Genomic DNA, 21,201 nt, shown 5'->3' with positions numbered 1-21,201 from the left:
ACAGAGGGCTGAGATTGAGAGGATTGTTGTTCTAGGCCAGCCTAGACAAATAAGTTTGTGAGACCCCATCTCAATGAAAAAAAATTGGACATGGTAATGATCACCTGTTATCCCAGTGATGGTAGGAAGGATAAAATAGGAGGATTACTGGTTTGGGCAAAATGTGAGACCCTATCTCTAAAATAACCAGAGCAAAAAGAGCTAGAGTCATGGCTCAAGTGGTAGAGTATTTGCCTGACAAGTGCAAAGTCCAGTGTTCAAATTTCAGTACTGCAAAAAAGAAAAAAAAAGCAGTTTGGGGGAATGGCTCATATGGTACAGTGCCTGCCTAGCAAGTATGAGGCCCTGAGTTCAAACTCAGGTATTGCCAAAAAAAGAAAAAAGAAAAGGCCAAACCAAGCAGATGTGCTGGTGCATGTCTGTAATCCCAGTACTTGGAAGGCTGAGGCAGGAGGATTGTGAGTTTGAGGCTAGCTTGGGCTCCAGAGCAAGGTCCTGTCTCAAAACAAAAGAAAAACAAGTCAAATCAAAAAAGCACACGCAGTGTATAATTCCATTTATATGTAAGTATAGGAAATTCAAAGAGATTGGTGGTTATTTGGAAACAAGAGGCCAGGAAAGGATGTGTATTCTACTTATTTTTCTAGTTGTGTTCCTCCCTGCAGAATGTAAGCTCCATGGATTTGCAACTTTATTCCCAGAGCCTACAACACTTTGTGTAGTTAGTAGGTGTTCAAGTGGATATTTACTCAATAAACCTAAGTAGCCTCAAAAAGTAGACAGGATAAACAAATTGTCCTCTCTCCATTCAATGGGAAACTATATATCAGTGGAGAAAAATGAAGCAGAGCTTCATACATCAAGAATAATTCTCACAATGATAACATGGAACAAAAATGCAAATTGTAGATATCAAGTCCAAAGTATCCATAGCATTTATACAAAAGTAAAGCATGCTGACTTACCCATATGGTAAATTTCAGGAAATAAAGCTCAGTGTGGTGGTTCATGCCTGTAACTGTCAGTCCTCAAGCAAGACAGGAAGATGGAGAGTCCCAGGCTGGCCCGGGAAGGACCTTGTCTCAAAAAAAAGTTTCAGGAAACACATGGGAACATCTCACATCACATTGAGGACAGTGATTGCCTCTAGAGGAAAGGGGTGGTAGTTATTTTGTCACTGGAACCAGGACTGGTTCAAACCCAGGGAGGTCCCTTTAGAGCATAACCTTAACCCAGAGTGCCAAATTTATGACAGGGGGTACCCTATTTGTGACAGTACTGAGGTTTGTGTTTCTTAGGCAGGTGCTCTACCACTTGAGCCATGACCCCAGCCTTTTTTGCTTTAGTTATTATTTAAATAGGGTCTCTCACTTATGCCCAGGTTGGCCTGGACCTTGATCCCCCTATTTACACTCCCCAGTCCTCCTAATTGTGCTTCCTGCATAGCTGGGATAACCAGTGAGTGCCACCATGCCTAACTTTTATTGGTTGAGATGGGGGTCTTGTGACTTTTTGCTTCCAAATGCTCTCCTCCCAATTAGCAAGGATTACAAATATGAGCCATCCTGCCTGCCTGCCTGAATTTATAACATCATAAGAGAAAAGAATTTAAGGACAAATCTGGTTAGGTAAGAAGTTAATAGGAGTTTTATTTAGAAGAGCAGAAAAGCAGGGAAACCAAGCATATTCCAATAGGCTTGAGATGGGGGCACATGAGAAACATGTTAGGTTCCTTTGTGTAAGGCATACTTATAAAGTTCAAGTCAGTGTAGGGGTCTGTATGTCCCTTAGCTCTGTGCTTGCTTCTTTGTTTCCACGATCTGGCATGTTAATCATTTGCCATGGAAGTGCTCCACTAATGGTATCTTACCTTCTTGGAAAAGATAAATTTGAGATTCCCAGAGACCAAGTCTCCTTAATTAACACAGATGATATCTTTAAAACCTGCCAGGTGCTTTCTTTTAGAAGATGTTTATTTAGGGCAGAGAAGCCCATCATTTAGAGAGATTTATTTTCCTTTAACAAGTCACCTTTTAGTCCAAAAAGGCGTTATCTTTTTTTGTGTCTGGTACTGGGTTTTGAACTCATGACCCCGCACCTGCTAGGTAGCTGCTCTACCACTTGAGCCACGTCTCCAGCCTTAAGGACGAGTTTTGCAGATGCTTTTCTTGAGAAAAATCCAGCCTGTATTTATCCAGGCAAATCATTGGTGCAAGGTTAAGAGCATGGCCAGCTGCTGTATCCTAATGGGGAGTGAGAGACTCCAAGTTACCTATTAATATAGTGTTTGTTTTTAGTTCCTGGTTAATATCACAGAGTAGGCTGAAAACTTAGGCTCCAACGAAGTTTTGTCATCTAGAAACAGAAGGGGGGGGGGGACAATCCCTGATACTCTCAATAGTGTAACTTCACAAGCAAGGGGAAGCTCAGAATTTAGGTTCTTATCCGAAAATAAAAAAGGGTATAACAACCACTTTTTCATCATTTTGTGAATGCTCAATGAAGTGATCCCTCAAGAGCGCTCAGCTTTATTAAGCTCCTACTGGGAAGACCACTATCCATGAGCCTCCATTTTGCAGACCGGCAAACTGACGCTCCAGGTTCACCACCAACCCAGGTGGGCAGCGTCGGCGCGGGAGGGAGGTCTGAGGTCCGGTAGCGTCGCCCACCTCGCCTGGGTGGTATATTAGAAACCCAGACCCGGTTGTAGCACCGCGAAGGCTGGACGTGGGACAACATAACTCGGGAGTCAGCCGTGGAGGCGCTTCCGGTAGAAACCGGAAGGTCACCCCCTCGGAACTACAGCTCCCAGCAGTCCCAGCGGCGCGTCCTAGTCGACACCGGGGGAGCGGCCGCCATTGTCCGTGGCCGAGGTGAGGCCCTTTTCCTGGGCCAAGGGGCAGCTGCCGCCCCTGCGCGGGAGAGTCGGGCAGGTAGTGAGAGACGGCTCGGAGAGTTGGGGGTCTCCTGCTTTTGGAGCTGGTGCGGCGCTAGGCCGGTTCTGCGCTTGTCCTTTCCGCGTCGGCATCGCAACCCCATTGCCCTCGACCCTTCCGCTCCCGGTTCTGGGCAGTGCAGGGTCGGCGGTCCCCGGTGAGTCCTGCACGGCTCGCCCCGCGCGCTTTGTCCCCCGCGCACTGCCGCACGGACCTCGGTACCGGACAAAACAGCCAGGCGCTGGGGCCCCAAACTGGATAAGGCCGTTCGCGCGCCGTTAGGAGGTCCTGCAGGCGGCCGGTGGAAATCTGAGGCCTCCGGGAAGCAGGTGACGAGGACGCCTCCGAGGCCGTTATGGGGAAGAAGGAACCCCGTGTTATCCCGAGGTTCTAGAGAACGGGCGTTTCTCGTGCGTACGGGTTGACACAACCGTGCTGTCAAGGGCGTCAAACGTGCTCTGGGAACGGCCCCGGCTTCCTTTAAACGTCAGGGGACGGAGGGGAGTGGAGGGGAGCGGGCAATCTGGTGGTGGTTGTCACATTGCAAACAGTGGTGCAAAATAACGGCACGATTGGTCAGTGTGTTTTATGGGGCCGCTTTTCCTCTAACTGACAGAGCTGGTGGTCTCTGCAACTCATGCCTACATGTGCAAGTATTGACGGTGATCAGAAGACTTCAAGATTCTTTGAAGAATCGATGGCAGGACACATGGGTGTAGACGAAGTTTATTAAAAGTTAGGGATGGGAAATACAAGAGGGAGCATGGTGGGCACAGGGAGAATCTCCAGGCCAAGAGAGAGAGTGTGCTTCTCTTCCCCAGGTACTTCTAAAATTTATGCTAATCTATGGGAAGGGAGGAACCAGGTGATTTCCATCCAATAATCAATGACTGGGGAAGGGCATGGGTGGGTCTTGGCCAGGTGAGGGCGGTCCCTGAGCCAGAATGTGGTCAATTTGAAATGTAATATTAAGTTTCTGTGAGCACTAAACTTGCTCTGATTTTAGCCTGCCTCACAAGTACATACCTGCACGCCACTCCTGAGCACTTTTTCTCCATTTCTTGTGAGGCCCTGTGGGCCTGCACACACTCCCAAGCATCTATCATAGAGGGCGCAGGTCTTGCATATAAAAACCTAGAAATCTGGTACATAACTTAATACTCATATTTTAATTGTTTTGAAGTGTGCAATTTAGTGGTTTTGTTTCAACAAGTGTGCACCTCTAGTTTCAGAACACTTTCATCACCCTGAAAGAAACCTTTTCACCCATTCAACAAGTCTTCCCCCATTTCCCCTTCCTCCTGTTCTAGATAGCACTGTATGTACATTACAGGTAGATTTCAGTTGTCAAATCAACTGAAAAGTTCTAAGTCCAGTGGCTTTCCCTTGGGAATGAGTAACTGACAAATTTTCACCCTTGTCTGGAATTGGGCTCTTCTCCGGTTCCCAGCCCCCAAGTTATTCGTATTACCTTTCATTTCTTCCAGGAGTTCTGTCATGTTTTGACATGTAAATTATATTTTATTTTCATGCTTCCTAAGAGTCTTGTTGCTTCTGTGGACGGGTTCTGTTCTTAGTTCCCTCTGATCTGTGAGAAAGGACCAGTTTTTGTCTTTTTCCATTTGTTTCTAGGTTAGTAGTGCAGTGCTCCTGACCAGGTGCCAGGTTGTCCAAACCTCAGGAATGGCGGCCATCAACCCATGGCCCCCCTGGGGTGAGTCCAAATCTTGTTTTTTTCTGAACTTCTCCTAGCTAGGACTTGATGTAGTCATAATTCAAGGCTGAGGAGGGGCTGAGGGCTTTGAGGGATGAAAGAGGGTCTGTCAATCTTGGCATAGAAATAGAACTGATTGGAAATTATAGTTAGATCTGGTTGTTGATTGGGAATTATAGTTAGAACTGGTTGGTGGTTAAGGGGGAAAATTATTGACATAAAGACAATGTAATTTGTCTGTTTTATAGTCAGCTGAATAGCGGCTGGTAAGAGAGATTCTGGTAATTTGCAGGGTTTTTTAGAAGCAGTCATGCAATACATATAATCAAAGTGTTGTCTTTACTACTCCCACATTTTTCACTATTGTATTTCACTAATATAGCATTGATCTGTAATTTTAAAAGAATGTTAAATAATAATGATGTCACTAGTATATTTTATCTTTAAGTGAGGTTTCAATCACCAAAGACATCATAGGAGTATCCTACTACTTACATTTAAGAAAAACTAGATAATGTTATATTTTATCAGATACTTCTTCAGCAATTTAAAGAGTTCTGTTTTTAGTTGCCTTATGGCTATACCATGTTAATAAATTTCCTAATATTTCCTTTATAAATCCATTTTATGTTGGGTTTTTCATGTGCCCTTAGTCTCTATTATGCCCGTTATGGGATTTTTTATGCCCCTTAGTGAGATAACTCCTTTTCCATTTTGTTACCTTTAATTACTGGGTTTGGGTTATAGTTATAACTTGATTTTTCTATGCAGGTTCCCTTATGGACCAGTGCTGGGGGGTGGCAGCTGCTGACCCTTGGGCCTCCTGGGGTGAGTTATGAGCCTGTTCCTCAGCCATTTTGGCCATCATGTCCTGCCCTTTCCTTGCAGTGATCTGCCACAGCTGGGGATCACAGCTGGTTTAAAGAACCAGGTAGTTCTTTAAAGCAGGGGGCTTGTGGGCAAATTCTTTCTCTGTGCAAAGTTGGAAAGAGGGATCAGAAAACTCTTCTGGGGGTGGAGTGTGACATCTGTAGGACAGAGTGCATGAAAACTAGTGTGTAACCATTTAGGACTCAGGCTCAAAAGGCTGTGAACAGACACTGCCTCTCAGAGATGGTGCCTCATAGCATAGGAGGTCAGTGAGGGATTCATGTGTTAGGTATGTTCTTTAGCTGCTCTGAGCCCCATTTCCTTCATCTGCAGAATGAGGAAGTGGGTCTCTTCTCTTACCCATGAGGGAAGGAGCAGGGGTAGGGGCTGGACCCTGGTCTCTGGATGGGTGGGCTTCTGGCCCACGGAGGAAGAACTGCCTCTGTGACTTCTTTTCCCTTCCCCAGCTTTGTGTCCTCAGGATTCCACGTGGCATGTGGAGGTGAGCCCTGAGGAAGGAAGGAGGGTAGCTGGGCTCCCAACAGCCCAGGTCCAGGTGAGATGGGACTTTTGCTTTTTCCTGAAGGGCCACTGTGTTTCCAAAGTGGATGTCTAGGTTCTGCCTGGCCATCCCAGACTGTGTGGTTACTTAATTTACGACATGAAGCATTTAGGCAGAGAACAAGTCAGCCAGAAGTTAATACTTCCTGATGGCAGGTAGGGAGAATTTAGTCAGTTTTCCATGATGTTGAGCCTTGTCAACCAGCCTGTCCAACAGTGCTGAGCCACAGCTGTGGCCTGGGTTGTTTTGGGGGATGAATAACAACCATCATAGCTTGCAGCCCCTCTGCCCCCCTATTTTCTTCCTTCTACCTTTACTTACTTACTCAGTATCTGATTCAGGCTGATGATGTGTAGTGAGTTCCATGATTGCTGTAAGAAGAACAGGACAGGTGTGAGCCTCCTCCTTAAGAACTTCCCAGATCCCTTTCCAGGGTTGTTCACTCAGCTAATGACACCTCATAGCTGAGCTTGGGATACACATGCTCCGTGTACTTGAAGTCTGAGACACCAAGAGAGGCCCCAAGTTCTGTAGCAGTTCAGTCCAACTGCTGCTCTGAGAGATGAGGTGGCATTTGTGTAGAGGTTATTGGGGGCTCAGAGTTGCTGTGGAGGGGACGGCTATCTGGAAGACTTAAGCCAAGAAGTGAAAGGCAAGCATCAGCCATATGGGCACAAGCCTGGTGGGTAGGGGTCTGACTACCTGCTCCATAGGTGTGCTTTGGGAAACAAGGGCTATACTGTGTGACCAGTGTCCAGGTAAAGACTGACCCCAGTTAGATTTTAGGCTTGAAAGGCCAGGAGAAGCCCTGCTGGGCCTTGCATGCCTGTGGCAGAGCTAAGATTCCATTGTGGTAGTGCTTCAGAAATGCTGACAGCAGGAGGCATTGTGGTCCAGAATGTGGCTGGAAGGATGCCTCTGATGGGTGTGGAGAGGAGGGACTGTGGAGGCAGGCTGGCATTTTAGATGTCTGATGGGGCCTGGGAGCTGGGGAGCAGAGTAAGATCAGACACATGTAAGGGAGTCCAAGCAGGGACTCAGGGACTGAGAGCAAAAGGGTTGCTTCTGGGAGAACTAGGACAATAGAGATAGTGTGGGAGAGGTCATCTTCCTCCCCTCCTGTCTAGCCTCCTCACCAGAGGCAGCCACTTAAAATATTTTTAATAACCACTTTATTGAAATACCCACATATTACAGGATTTATCCTTTTAAGTTGTACACTTCATTGGTTTTTAATATTCACAATATTGTGCATCCTTCACCAGTATCTGATTCCAGAACATTTTTATCACCTCAAAAGAAATCCTGGTCAATTCCCTTTCCCTTTATTCTCAGCCTTGCAACCACTAATCTACTTTCTGTCTCCCCTGGACATTTCACATAAGTGGAATCATAATCTATGGCCTTTTGTGTCTGACTTCTTTCACTTAGCATAATGTCTTAAGGGTCACTGTGTCATAGTATGCATTGGTATTGCTTTTCATGACAGGCAGTCATTTTTAACTTCTTGTTTTTTAGTTTCTTAGGGTTCTGTTCATATTTCTAAGTGGGACATTTTTGATCTTTTTTCTAATGCTTCAAATTTACATTAATCCTGTTGATTCCTTGTTGTGAAAGGTTAAAAAAATAGTTTCATTACTTTATTTAGGTCTTTTATTTGTAAATTAACAAAGCAAGAAAATGGTGAGGTACTATGATACACATTTTTTTGTGTGTGATAAGACTATTTTAAACATAATATCTCTATGCCTCTGCCTAAATTAAAAAAAGAATTAATAAAATCTCCTAAAGCTGATAGGTGAAATGCATCGAAAGTGTGCTATCCTCACTTGGCAGCTCTGCTGTCCCTGGGAAGCAGAAGGGCCTGAATGGAGTGATGCAGGGTGGTGGTTATCTGGCATCAGAACTTAGGTGACTGAGGTTCACTGCTGTTATAATGTCTATAGTGTTTTTAATTCTGTAACAGAATGATCAGCAGTGAAGCTAGGCTAGGCTGAAAGATGGATCCTGAATCAGTCTCCTGGGAACAGAAGTTAGTGGTAATAAAGTGCTATGAAGAAGCCCAGTTAATCACTGTGTTGTGTGTTGTACTCTGCTGTTAATTTATGTGAGGTTTCTGAGAATCATTAGTTATTGCTGAGAAAATAAAACAGAATTAAAATAACACCACCCTCCGACGTCTGAAGAGTTGTGATTTCTGGTAACACACCTGGCCGCCTCTCCACACTCGCTTTGGATTTTTTCCTCATGGGAAACTTGACGTGAATTATGAGTTTTTGATTAAATGAGGTCTTCAGTAAAACAAAGGAACCTCTATCCCTTTACAGTTCCCACCAAATTAAACATTTATTGAAATAAAGCATTAACCTAGTGAGAACATCAAATGCTGTCCTTCATTATTATTATTATTTTTATTCATATGTGCATACAATGTTAGGGTCATTTATCCCCCCCTTCACCCACCCCATCCCTTACCCCCCCGCCCCCTCCCTCTCCCCCCGAACCCACTCGATACTAGGCAGAAAATATTTTGCCCTTATCTCTAATTTTGTTGAGGAGAGAGTATAAGCAATAATAGGAAAGAACAAGGGTTTTTGCTAGTTGAGATAAGGATAGCTATAAAGGGAGTTGACTCACATTGATTTCTTGTGCATGTGTGTTACCTTCTAGGTTAATTCTTCTTGAGCTAACCTATTCTCTAGTTCCTGGTCCCCTTCTCCTATTGGCCTCAGTTGCTTTAAAGTATCTGCTTTAGTTTCTCTGCATTGAGGGCAACAAATGCTATCTAGTTTTTTAGGTGTCTTACCTATCCTCACCCCTTCCTTGTGTGCTCTCGCTTTATCATGTGATCAAAGTCCAATCACCTTGTTGTGTTTGTCCTTGATCTAATGTCCGCATATGAGGGAGAACATACGATTTTTGGTCTTTTGAGCCAGGCTTACCTCATTCAGAATGATGTTCTCCAATTCCATCCATTTACCAGCAAATGATAACATTTCGTTCTTCTTCATGGCTACATAAAATTCCATTGTGTATAAATACCACATTTTCTTAATGCATTTGAAATAGTGGGGCATCTTGGCTGTTTCCATAACTTGGCTATTGTGAATAGTGCTGCAATAAACATGGGTGTGCAGGTGCCTCTGGAGTAACCTGTGTCACAGTCTTTTGGTTATATCCCCAAGAGTGGTATTGCTGGATCATATGGTAGATCAATGTTTAGCTTTTTAAGTAGCCTCCAAATTTTTTTCCATAGTGGTTGTACTAGTTTACATTCCCAACAGCAGTGTAAGAGGGTTGCTTTTTCCCCTGCATCCTCGCCAACACCTGTTGTTAGTGTTGTTGCTAAGGATGGCTATTCTAATGGGTGAGGTGGAATCTTAGTGTGGTTTTAATTTGCATTTCCTTTATTGCTAGAGATGGTGAGCATTTTTTCATGTGTTTTTTGGCCATTTGAATTTCTTCTTTTGAGAAAGTTCTGTTTAGTTCACCTGCCTATTTCTTTATTGGTTCATTAATTTTGGGAGGATTTAGTTTTTTAAGTTCCCTATATATTCTGGTTATCAGTCCTTTGTCTGATGTGTAGCTGGCAAATATTTTCTCCCACTCTGTGGGTGGTCTCTTCAGTTTAGAGACCATTTCTTTTGTTGAGCAGAAGCTTTTTAGCTTTATGAAGTCCCATTTATCTATGTTATCTCTTAGTTGCTGTGCTGCTGGGGTTTCATTGAGAAAGTTCTTACCTATACCTACTAACTCCAGAGTATTTCCTACTCTTTCCTGTATCAACTTAGAGTTTGGGGTCTGATATTAAAATCCTTGATCCATTTTAGTTAATATTGGTATAGGGTGATATACATGGATCTAGTTTCAGTTTTTTGCAGACTGCTAACCATTTTTCCCAGCAGTTTTTGTTGAAGAAGCTGTCTTTTCTCCATTGTATATTTTCAGCGTCTTTGTCAAAGACAAGATGGTTATAGTTGTGTGGCTTCATATCTGGGTCCTCTATTGTGTTCCACTGGTCTTCATGTCTGTTTTTGTGCCATTACCATGCTGTTTTTATTGTTACTGCTTTGTAATATAGTTTGAAGTCAGGTATTGTGATACCTCCAGCATTGTTTTTTTGACTGAGTATTGCCTTGGCTATTTGTGGCCTCTCGTGTTTCCATATAAATTTAACAGTAGATTTTTCAATGTCTTTAATGAATGTCATTGGAGTTTTGATGGGAATTGCATTAAACATGTAGATTACATTTGGGAGTATAGACATTTTTACTATGTAGATTCTACCAATCCATGAGCATGGGAGATCGCTCCACTTTCTATAGTCTTCCTCAATCTCTTTCTTCAGAAGTTTATAGTTTTCCTTGTAGAGGTGGTTCACATCCTAGGTTTGGTTTACACTTAGGTATTTGATTTATTTTGTGGCTATTGTAAATGGAATTGTTTTCATATATTCTTTTTCAGTTTGTTCATTATTAGTGTATAGCAATGCTAATGATTTTTCTATGTTGATTTTATATCCTGCTACAGCTATAGCTATCAATAGATGTTGCTATTGTGTGTGTTTGAGTAGAGTTTTTTGGGTCTTAAGGTATAGGATCATGTCATCTGCAAATAGGGATATTTTGACAGTTTTTTTACCTATTTGTATTCCTTTTATTCCTTCTTCTTGCCTAATTTCTCTGGCTAGGAATTCCAGTACTATGTTGAATATGAGTGGAGATAGTGGGCATCCTTGTCTGGTTCCTGATTTTAGAGGGAATGGTTTCAGTTTTCCTCCGTTAAGTATAATGCTGGCTGTAGGTTTGTCATATATAGCTTTTATAATGTTGAGGTACTTTCCTTCTATTCCTAGTTTTCTTAGAGCTTTTATCATGAAATGATGTTGGATCTTATCAAAGGCTTTTTCTGCATCTATTGAGATGATCAAGTGTTTTTGTCTTTGCTTCTATTAATGTGGTTTATTATGTTTATTGATTTTCATATGTTGACCCACCCCTGCATTCCTGAGATGAAGCGTACTTGGTCGTGGTGAATGATCTTTTTGATGTGTTGTTGAATTCGGTTTGCCATTATTTTGTTGAGGGTTTTTGCATCAGTGTTCATTAAGGAGATTGGCCTATAGTTCTCCTTTTTGGAGGTGTCTTTGTCTGGTTTTGGGAAACTGTAATACTAGCTTCATAAAATGTGTTAGGCAATTTTCCTTCCCTTTCTTTTTCATGGAACAGTTTAAGAAGGGTTGGTATCAGTTCTTCTTTAAAGGTCTGATATAATTCAGCAGAGAATCTATCAGGTCCTGGACTTTTCTTTTTCGGGAGACTCTTGATAGCTGCTTCAATTTCATTTTGTGTTATAGGTCTATTGAGGTGATTAATTTCCTCTTGGTTCAGTTTTGGATAATCATATATATCTAGAAATCTGTCCATTTCTTTTAAGATTTTCAAATTTATTTGAATATAGGCTCTCAAAGTAGTCTCTGATGATTTCCTGGACTTCCATGGTGTTTGTTGTTATCTCTCCTTTTGCATTCCTGATTCTACTAATTTGGCTTTTTCCTGTCCTCATTTTAGTCAGGTTTGCCAGGGGTCTGTCGATCTTCTTTACTTTTTCAACGAACCAACTTTTTGTTTCATTAATTCTTTGTAAGGTTTTTTTGGTTTGTATTTCATTGATTTCAGCTCTTATTTTTATTATTTCTCTCCTTCTATTTGTTTTGGGATTTGCTTGTTCTTGTTTTTCTAGGAGTTTGAGATATATCATTAGGTCATTGATTTGGGATCTTTCAGTCTTTTTAATATATGAACTCATGGCTCTAAACTTTCCTCTCAGGACTGCCTTTGCTGTGTCCCATAGTTCCAGTAGGTTGTGTTTTCATTTTCATTGACTTCCAGGAACTTTTTAATTTCCCCTTTTATTTCATCAATGACCGATTGTTCATTAAGTAATGAGTTATTCAGTTTCCAGTTGCTTGCATGTTTTTTATCTTTACTTTTTTTGTTGAGTTCTAGTTTTATTGCGTTGTGATCAGATAGAATGCACGGTATAATTTCTATTTTCTTATATTTGCTGAGGCTTGCTTTGTGCCCTAGGATATGATCTTTTTTGGAGAAGGTTCCATGGGCTGCTGAGAAGAATGTATATTGTGTAGAAGTTGGATGAAATGTTCTGTAGATATCAGGTAGGTCCATTTGATCTATTGTCTATTTTAGATCTAGGATTTCTTTATTGATTTTTGTTTGGATGACCTATCTATTGATGATAATGGGTTGTTGAAGTCTCCTACAGCCACTGTGTTGGAATTAATATATGCTTTTAGGTCCTTCAGGGTATGTTTGATAAAATTGATGCGTTGACATTGGGTACATATAGGTTGATAATTGTTACTTCCTTTTGGTCTATTTCTTCTTTTATTAGTATGGAATCCTTCTTTATCTCTTTTGATCAGTGTACGTTTGAAGTCTACTTTGTCTGAGATAAGTATTGCTACTCCTGCCTGGTTTTGGGGCAAATCTTCTTCCAGCCTTTCATCCTAAGCCTATGCTTTTTTATTTCGGTGAGATGGGTCTCCTGTAAGCAACAATTTGTTGATTTTCCTTTTTAATCCATTTAGTCAAACGGTGCGTTTTGATGGGATAATGAAGTCCATTAGCATTAAGTGTTAGTACTGATAGGTATGTGGTGAGTTCTGTCATTTAGTTGTCTTAGTTGTTTGAAGGTTTGATTGTGTATACCTAAGGGGAGGTTACTCTCTACTTTCTTGCTTTTTCTTTTCATGTAGTTTGGTGCTGCCTGCCGTTTCATGGTTATGTTGGGTTTCACGTTCTGTGTGCAGAATCCCTTGAAGAATCTTTTGTAGTGGTGGCTTTGTGGTCACATATTGTTTAAGTTTCTGCTTATCATGGAAGACTTTCATTGCTCCATCTATTTTGAATGATAGTTTTGCTGGTTAGAGTATCCTGGGGTTGAAGTTATTTTCATTCAGTGCCAGGAAGATCTCACCCCAAGCTCTTTTTGCTTTTAGTGTTTCTGTTGAGAAGTCTGCTGTGATTTTGATGAGTTTACCTTTGTATGTTATTTGTTTTTTCTCTCTTACAGCCTTCAATATTCTTTTTTGGGTCTCTGTATTTGTTGTTTTAATGATAATATGCCTTTGGGTAGATCTATTTTGGTCTGGTCTGTTTTGTGTTCTGGAGACCTCTTGCATCGTATGGGAATAGATTTCTCTAGATTTCTGAAATTTTCTGTTATTATTTTGTTGAATATATTACGCATTCCCTTTGCTTGCACCTCTTCTCCTTCAATGCCCATGATTCTCAGGTTTGGTCTTTTAATGGAGTCGATGTTTTGCCTTTTCTTTTCACAGGTCTTGAGTTGTTTAACTAATAGTTCTTTGGTTTTTCCTTTAATTACCATCTCATCTTCGAGTTCTGAGATTCTGTCTTGTGTTTGTTCTGTTCTGCTGGATTGGCTTTCCATTTTTTTTTTTTTTGCAATTCTGTTTTGTTCTTTTTTTCTGAGGTTTTCCATATCCTGAGTCCCTCCCTCTTTAATTTTGTCTATTTTTGCCCTGAGTTTATTTATCTCTTTATTCATTTTTTTTCTTTGTTTCACTTTGGTGTTTATACAGTGCTTCTGTAGTTTTTTTTTATTTCTTCTTGTGGTTTTTCAAATTCTATATTTTTGTTGTCTTGGAATTTCTTGAGTGTCTCCTGTACATTTTGGTTGACCATATCCAGTATCATCTCTATAAAATTCTCATTGAAAACCTATCGTATTTCTTCTTTCATATTGTTCTTGTGGGCTTCATTGGGGTCTTTGGCATAGTTTATCTTCATTTTGTTGGAGTTTGGATCTGAGTGTCTGTTTTCTTCATTCCCTCTGGTTCCTGTACTAATTTTTTCTGTGGGGAAACTGGTGTCCCTGTTTTTTCTGTCTTCCCGTCATTGCCCTTGGTGTTGTTATTGTCCCTGTACTGTGTGCAATTAAGTATTTTCTAGCTTGTAATAATAACAATGGTGATATTTAGAATGGAAGGGTGAGAGGAGATGGAAAGCAAAGAAATTTAAGAAAAAGGGAAAAGCAAATGAGCAAGTAGAAAAAAACAAAACAAGCAAACAACAAACAAAAGTTTCAAAGATATAACTAGGGAGAGATAGTGTACTAATCAACAGTAAGCTGAACAGGCATTAGAGAGAGAGAGAAAGGATTGAAAATAAAACTAAATAAATAAAAAATAAATACATAAATGAAAAAAAATCTCCAAGTTCAAATGCAATAAAGTTTCAGTATTAATAATTTTGGTGTTCATCCCTCAGCCTGCAATCCTGGAGATGTCTCAGAAGTAGTTCTGTCATTGTCTCGTCAAAGGGAAAAAACTAAACAAAACAACACACACACACACACACACAAAACCCACAATGTGTCCCGAGTTCAAATGCAATACGGTTTTAGTAAGTTTTTCATCATGCAGGTATAGTTCGGTTGTCTCACCAAAGGTAGGGAGAAAAAAAAAAGAGTCTGGAGACAGTTCTGTGAATGGCTGTCTGAGGCTGTGGCTCACCTGCTGCTGCTGTCAGCCTGCTGTTGCTGGAGGCTTTATTTATGCAGATCTCAGAAGTAAGCTTAACACTTACCTAGCCCCTCAGGCTTTGATTACTTAGAGTTCTTCTGGACACAACTACCACTGCTAGAAGCTTTCCCCTTTCCAGGCACACTGTGGGAGGTGACACTGCACCAGCTTTCTCAGACCTGTGTGTTATTTACAGTTCAAATGGGAAGTGGGTCTTCCCCCTCCTCCTGTGGAGTTTTCCTCCCACCACCACTTTTACAAGCTTTCTGCTCCTGATTGCTGGGTGTGTGCCACTGCTCCTGCCTTCTCTGGCCAGCTTGTTTATTTTCAGCTCACATGGGAAGTGGGTCTTTCCCCCTCTCTTGTGGAGTTTTCCTCCCATTGCCACTTTTACAAGCTTTCCTGCTTCTGGTTGCTGGGCTTGTGCCACTGCTCCTGCCTTCTCCAGCTGGCTTGTTGTGAGGGATTTCCCCTCCCCCCCATTCTACGCTCAGGGCACCCCACCCTCTTTGTTACGTGTCTTTTTTGTTGTTATTGCTTATTATTCAGGTTTTTTTTTCTTTTTTCCCTGGGTGGGGGTTGGTCTGTCCAGGGGGCTATGCTGATCTGGCCCACGATTGTCTGTGGGAATACCGAGTGCTGCTTAGCTCACCTTGTGTTCCGCGCCTTTCCAATCCCTCTGGGCGCTGCCTTCTGGCGGCAGCGCACGAGTCCTCCTGGTTTCTCCATTTAACGTGAAGTGGAGATGCTTTGCTCAGGCTGAAGGCGTGGAGGAGTCAAAGTTTTGCCTCTTCTCGGTGGTTTTTCCTGTAAGGTGTATCTCCAGTGTCTCTGCAAGATTTTACTTTAGCAGGCATGCTTTCTGCTTCCTCCCTCTAGCTGCCATCTTGGAATCCTCCATTATTTGAATAGTCCATTCTGGAAACAGTGAAGTTTCAGCTAGCAGGAGCCTAGATTCTGTTATTTTGAGGAACAGGGGAAAATAATAGTAGTGATAATATCTCATTTATTAAAGAAACCCCAGCTAACCTCCCCAAATATGGAGACACATTCCAGTCCCTCCATAATGATCTACCAAGAATTTATTCATGACTAACATGAATGACAAAACACCAGTAATACTCTACTCATCCTTGGTTGTACTTGAGAATGTGCCCTCTTAGTTATGGTTTTCTTCTCTGTAAGAGAAGAAATTATAATTATATGTTATTATAATGTTAATAGTCAGACATATGCCTGTAATCCTTGTATTTGGGAAGCTGAGGCAGGAGAGGTGGGAGTGCTCGACCAGTCTGGGCTCTAGTGACTTCCTGTCACAAAAAAGCCATTAAAAAATTAATAACAAGATATCAAAGAAGCCATCCGAGTTGCTCCAGGTACTCCGAAGGAGCAAAGTCAAGGAACTCAGATGAGCCATCAGGCACCGTCCTGTTGGTTGGGCAGCTGAGACCCAGTTCAGCACTCTTGGCTTCCTCCTCAGACCCACGTAGACTGTGTAAGCAGATCCTAGGAAGTACTTAGGATATCTGAAAGCATATGTGTACAAAGTGTTATGTGTAAGAGTGTTTACAGGAGTTTGTATGAGGTGTCTGCAAGTTTCCCAGCATGTGATTACACAATGTGAGTTTACCTCTTAAGGGTTACCTGTGGTCTGAAGGCCTCACTGCTCCCTGGGAGCTGTGCCCATCTCTGTTCTGCACTCTTCTCCAGAGCATTAGGTAACAATGACATTGCATTTCCTCTCATCTCCACATTGTCTCTTGGTTTTGCATTTTTACGTGAAGTTTTAGAATGCAGGTATTTACTATGTCCTCTTAGCATCCTTGAGGCAATGCCTTTAATTTGTGGGTCTCAGTATGGGGGAACTTTCAGTTGGAAAGTCTTCCTGCTTTTTTATTCCACACTCTTCCCAGTTTGATAATGTCTTTAATTCTGGAACTTTTTTAAAAAAATTGACAAATTCTATAATTACAGAAAAATATAAAAAGTAATTGACCAAATGTTCTCTGTCATTTTGAATGAGCTGTAGTTAATGTTTTCTCCTATTTTCTTTTTTACATGTTCCTCAGTCACATTCTCTCACACTAAAGGTGTGTACACAGATAATCCATTTTCATTTCTATATAAAGACTGTATGTATAGACAACATACAGCTTTTTAAAAAGCCTCCTTTTTTAGCTCTGCAGACCGTCTGTGTTAATAGACATAGTTCAGTTCATCTGCACTGCCAGCACTACCATGAGAGAAGTGCAGTCTGTTCCTCTGTTCATGGAGGGCTTGTAAGTCTGCTTGCCTCTGTCAACTTTGCTATTCCAGTCAAGGCTGCTTTATTTTGTGCACATGTGTAAGTGCTTATTGAGGCATGCCTTTAGAAGCAGAATTCTGCAGGACTTTTGGATGTGTCTTTCTGTTACTAGTGCTGTTTCAAGGAGTAAAGCCACTGCTCAGTCTTCCCACTCTGGGAGAAGGTGCCCAGTTCTCTGCATCTTTGCTGGTAGTAAATGGCAGGTATTTTTGTTTGGTTTGGTTTTTTGAGACAGAGTTGTTTTATGTAGTCCAGGCTTGCATGGAACTTGGTATGTACCTTGTCATCCTCCTGCCTCAGACTCCCAAGGGCTAGGATTACCAGATGTACTACACCTAGCTGAAGTCTTTTCATTTTTGCTTATTTCAAGACCCAAAAGGTATATTGGCATTATTTTATTTTGAACATACTTGATTGATTGATAGTGAGCTTAGGTATCTTTTGATATGTTTATTGACCATTGTACTTCCTTCTATTTATCTTGCTCCCCTCCTCATCAACATCCTTAGATTTCTGAGACTGACTTACTGATGTGTAGGTATTGCACATGCATTCAGGATCCTGAGTGTTTGTCATATTTGAATTATCTTCTAGTCTATAGCTTGCCTTTTGGTATGCTTTTGTCAAATGTATATATCTTTGTTTATGGCTAGTTTTTTTTGTGTGTGTGTATGTGTCTTATTTTCAGAGTCCTGTATTATTTTAAAAAAGTAATTCCATTTCCTTCATGTTCTCTTTCTGGGGTTTTCTGCTGGATGATGATCCTCCTGAATAAATTGCTGTTTCTGATCTCTCCTTTATATTTCATGTCTTTTTCTTGAAAGAGGTTGGGAGGCCTGGCAATAATATTCCTACCAGCACAGAACTCTCTTTGGGAGAGATGATGCTGTGCCTTCTGTCTCTTTTTTCATATTCTACAAATCCTTTCCATTTCTCTCAAGAGAGCCTATCTTGTATCATTCTATCCCACTTTGCACTGCATCCTCTTCAGGTTGAAAATGGGGCTGTAGTTCATTGAAAGTTGGATGCCGTTTTCTGTCTGAATTTTTGTCCTCTAGGCCTCTGAGTTTCATCTCTACCTATGTGGCAGGTGTTCCTCTGTTCTGTCCATCTTACCAGGGAAGGGCTATGAGCGTTCTCTGTGCTGTGGCCAAACTGCTTCCTGACTAATGTTCTAATCTTCTAGCAAGTCTTACTGGCTCTGTGGGCCTGTGTGAGCAAGGTCCAGCTGGTCAGCTCTGCTTCCCAATTTCCTAGGCACAGGTCTATCAGGCCACAGACACCCTCTCCCATGCCAGACTGCAGAGGTCTCAACTCACCTAGGCAGCCTGGGAACCTCCCACATTTGAGCCTAAAAGGCTCATGGGAATTTTGCCTAGGTATAAGTACAATGCTGCTGCTAGTAGTGCTGCCTTCAGGTAGAGTCACTGGCAAAGGTGCCCTGAACACAGGCCTTTAATCCACCTATTTCCAGGTGAGCTCACTCATGCCTTTATTGTCTCACTTAAGCTGGAGGATCATAGCCTCTCCTGTGGGCCTGCTGTGCCACTGCACTGCAACCCTTTCTGGCATGTGGGGCTGGGAGGCCTCTGCACTATTTAGTAGGTCAACATTTTTGGTGAGATATGTGGAACCCCTGGTGCTGCTGGCCCATTCTGTTCAGAGGCTGGGATGTTTCTTTTCTTTGTTCTCTCTTTCCTTCACTCTCCCTGTCCTTCTCCCTCCCTCTCTGTTTTTTAAAACAGGGTCTCACTGTGTAACCCAGGTTGGCTTCAAACTCGTGATCCTTCTGCCTCAGTCCCCTGAGTGCTAGGATATCAGGTGTATACCACTACACCTGGCTCTTTGGTTTCTTTATAATTTTATTTTTTTAGGGAATTTTTAAAACCCAGAGTAGAACATAAACTTAGTATTAGTTTTCTGTTGCTGATATAACAGGTCAACACAAATATAATGGCTTAGAACAATATGAATTTATTCACTTGTTCTGGAGCTCAGAAGTCTAAAGTGAGTCTGCAGAGCTGTGATGCATCTGGAGGAGAATCTACTTTCTTGCTTTTTCCTCACTTCTGGAGGCTGACTGCATTTCTTTGCCTTTTCTCCATCTTCAAAGCATGTTGCTCCAACCTCTGCTTCCATCATCTCTCTTCTGACTGGCCTTACTGCCCCCCTCCCTCCTTCCCTCACTTGTAAGGACCCTTTGATTACCTTGAATTCATGTGGACAACCTAGGACACTCTCCCCATCTTAATATCTTTAACTTTAGTCACATCTGTAAATTCCCTTTGTCATTTCGGTAATAGCCACAGATTTTGGGGGTTAGGACATGGATGTCCTTCTGGCTTTCTACCTCCACAAGCCCCCATGTTCACCCCCTTTAGTAGCTGTCAGCTTTCAGTTTCTTTTTCACCTCTTCTAATGCAGCATTTGTATTAAACTGGAACATTTTAAAGCAAGACTCAGAATTCTGTCATTTTACCTATAACTACTTCTGTGTGTATATTTAAAAGATACATTCCTTTTAGAATATAACCAATAATACCATTATCAGACCCAGCAAAATTGCCAGTAATTCCTTAATATTACCTAATTCTTGGATTTGAAGGAACTTGGTCCCTTGGCTTGTTGGTTTGCCTGATTTTGTCTTTGTGATGTAGTTAAATGAGTTAATCACCACATCTTCTATAAATGGGTAGTTGGAACTAGAGGCCTAAGTTGATTCACTTGGCATTATTGGTAGGAGTACATCTTGGGCCCTTACTACATGGTTGCATTCGTAGGTACGTGGTGTTTGGTTGCCTGGTTTTCAGGTGAAAAGATGATTAGCAGGTGCAGATATTGTCTCACTGACACCTCTGTTATAAAGCTCCCTGTCTGTCTTTCACCTGTGACTCAGCAGTCATTGATGGTTGTTGCCAATGTGCACTATTTTATTAAGGGTTGCAAAGCCTCTTCTTATGTTGATTAGATATGATTCTTCTATTTCTTTTTAAATGGATGGTGAGTCCACTGGGGTAAAATGAGAGGTAAAATTTTGGCAGTCTGCCAGCTTGACAGCTGCCAGGGTGTGAGTGTGAACCTTTTGAGGTGTGTTGATGTCTTCTAAGATGTTACCCCCAGGGAGGTTAGATGACGTGAGACAGACTCAGGCCAGAAGCACTAGGGGAGGAGGGTAAGCATGGTATCTCAGCTTGCCCCACAGTTGTGACTGCTCTGTGAAGGTTCATCTGGGTTAGGTTTTATGCACTTCTCTGTCCATATGTTACATTTAAATAAAAACAAACAACAGCAACAAAATGTAAAAGCAATGATAATGATCAAGGAAATTGGTCTGCATAGGTCTGCAAGGGGAAAACTAGAAATTGGACGTTGATGAGTCCAAGGTTGGAGAGTGTTTCAAAGTAGGATGTGGTCAGCACTTTTAAATACTACAGGTCAGGCTGGTGGAGTGGCTTAAGTGGTAAGAGGGTCTGTCTAGCCAGCGTGAAACCCTGAGTTCAAACCCCAGTTCCAATCAGTCAATCAATAATATGTGTGTGTGTGTGTGTGTGTGTGTGTGTGTGTATTTATATATATGTTACAGGTCAGAGAAGGTGGAGGCATAGAGTCACCTTTGGGGTAGCAATCTCAAGGCATCAGGGATCTTGCTGAGCGCTTGCTATGATTAATACATGTTCATTGCCCCAAATGATTCAATGTAAGATCAGCAAAAATGATGGGCTGCAGTAAGCCCTATGGCATATGAGTGTGGGGGGTGTCAACAGTTGAGGTTTGGGGTAAGGGAATTTATGTGGAGAATCAGTTCTTTGTTTTAAGCCCATCATTTTGTGCAGATGGAAGGGGTGCAGTTCATTTGGACAGAGTAAATGTTGAGCAGTGAGGACTGGCACAGAGATGACATGTTGTTGGTTAGCTGTGAGAAGCAAGGAAAGGCTGTATTCAGGTAGAAGAGAGTGAGAGCATGAAGGGGAGGGGAGAGGCCAGAGGAACTTGGAATGGAATGATGTATTGCACACAAGGCCACTCAGCAGATTTGGGGTTGATTCTGCACTAATGATGGATGGATCAGAAAGTGTGTGGTCAGATTGTGGGGGCTGAGAAGTGAGCAGGGGCTGCGAGATTTGTAGCATACCACTCATGCACACCACACAAGGGAAGGCATCCCTCATTCTACCCTAGGAATGCAGAGATACCTGAGGCTCACATTGATTTTCCTTTCCCTTCCTCTTTCACTGCCTCCCTCCC

At 41.9% G+C, this 21,201-nt stretch overlaps 2 protein-coding genes across 5 annotated transcripts in view; one reads left to right on the top strand and one right to left on the bottom strand.

The window, feature by feature from the left end:
* Positions 1-21,201, bottom strand: part of LOC141410430 (uncharacterized) — a 589,957-nt gene that overhangs the window by 172,315 nt on the left and 396,441 nt on the right. The gene's annotated exons all lie outside the window — the stretch shown is intronic.
* The window catches only part of Znf606 (zinc finger protein 606), a 32,188-nt gene continuing 13,803 nt past the window's right edge, over positions 2,817-21,201 (top strand). The window contains exons 1-4 of one of the 4 annotated variants that reach the window (XM_074058547.1): positions 2,817-2,873; positions 4,569-4,650; positions 5,422-5,478; positions 5,988-6,076. In XM_074058547.1, coding sequence (XP_073914648.1) covers positions 4,620-4,650; positions 5,422-5,478; positions 5,988-6,076 — 177 coding nt within the window. In that variant the 5' untranslated portion in view covers positions 2,817-2,873; positions 4,569-4,619. Of the gene's footprint in view, positions 2,934-2,955; positions 3,094-4,568; positions 4,651-5,421; positions 5,479-5,532; positions 5,582-5,987; positions 6,077-21,201 lie in introns of those variants that run through there. The other 3 variants (XM_074058548.1, XM_074058546.1, XM_074058549.1) reach the window with 3 other exon arrangements.

Source organism: Castor canadensis, chromosome 16, assembly GCF_047511655.1.
Source record: "Castor canadensis chromosome 16, mCasCan1.hap1v2, whole genome shotgun sequence".
Lineage (NCBI taxonomy): Eukaryota > Metazoa > Chordata > Mammalia > Rodentia > Castoridae > Castor > Castor canadensis.
The sequence above is the reverse complement of the archived record's forward strand: the minus strand, read 5'-3'. Positions and strand labels throughout refer to the sequence as shown.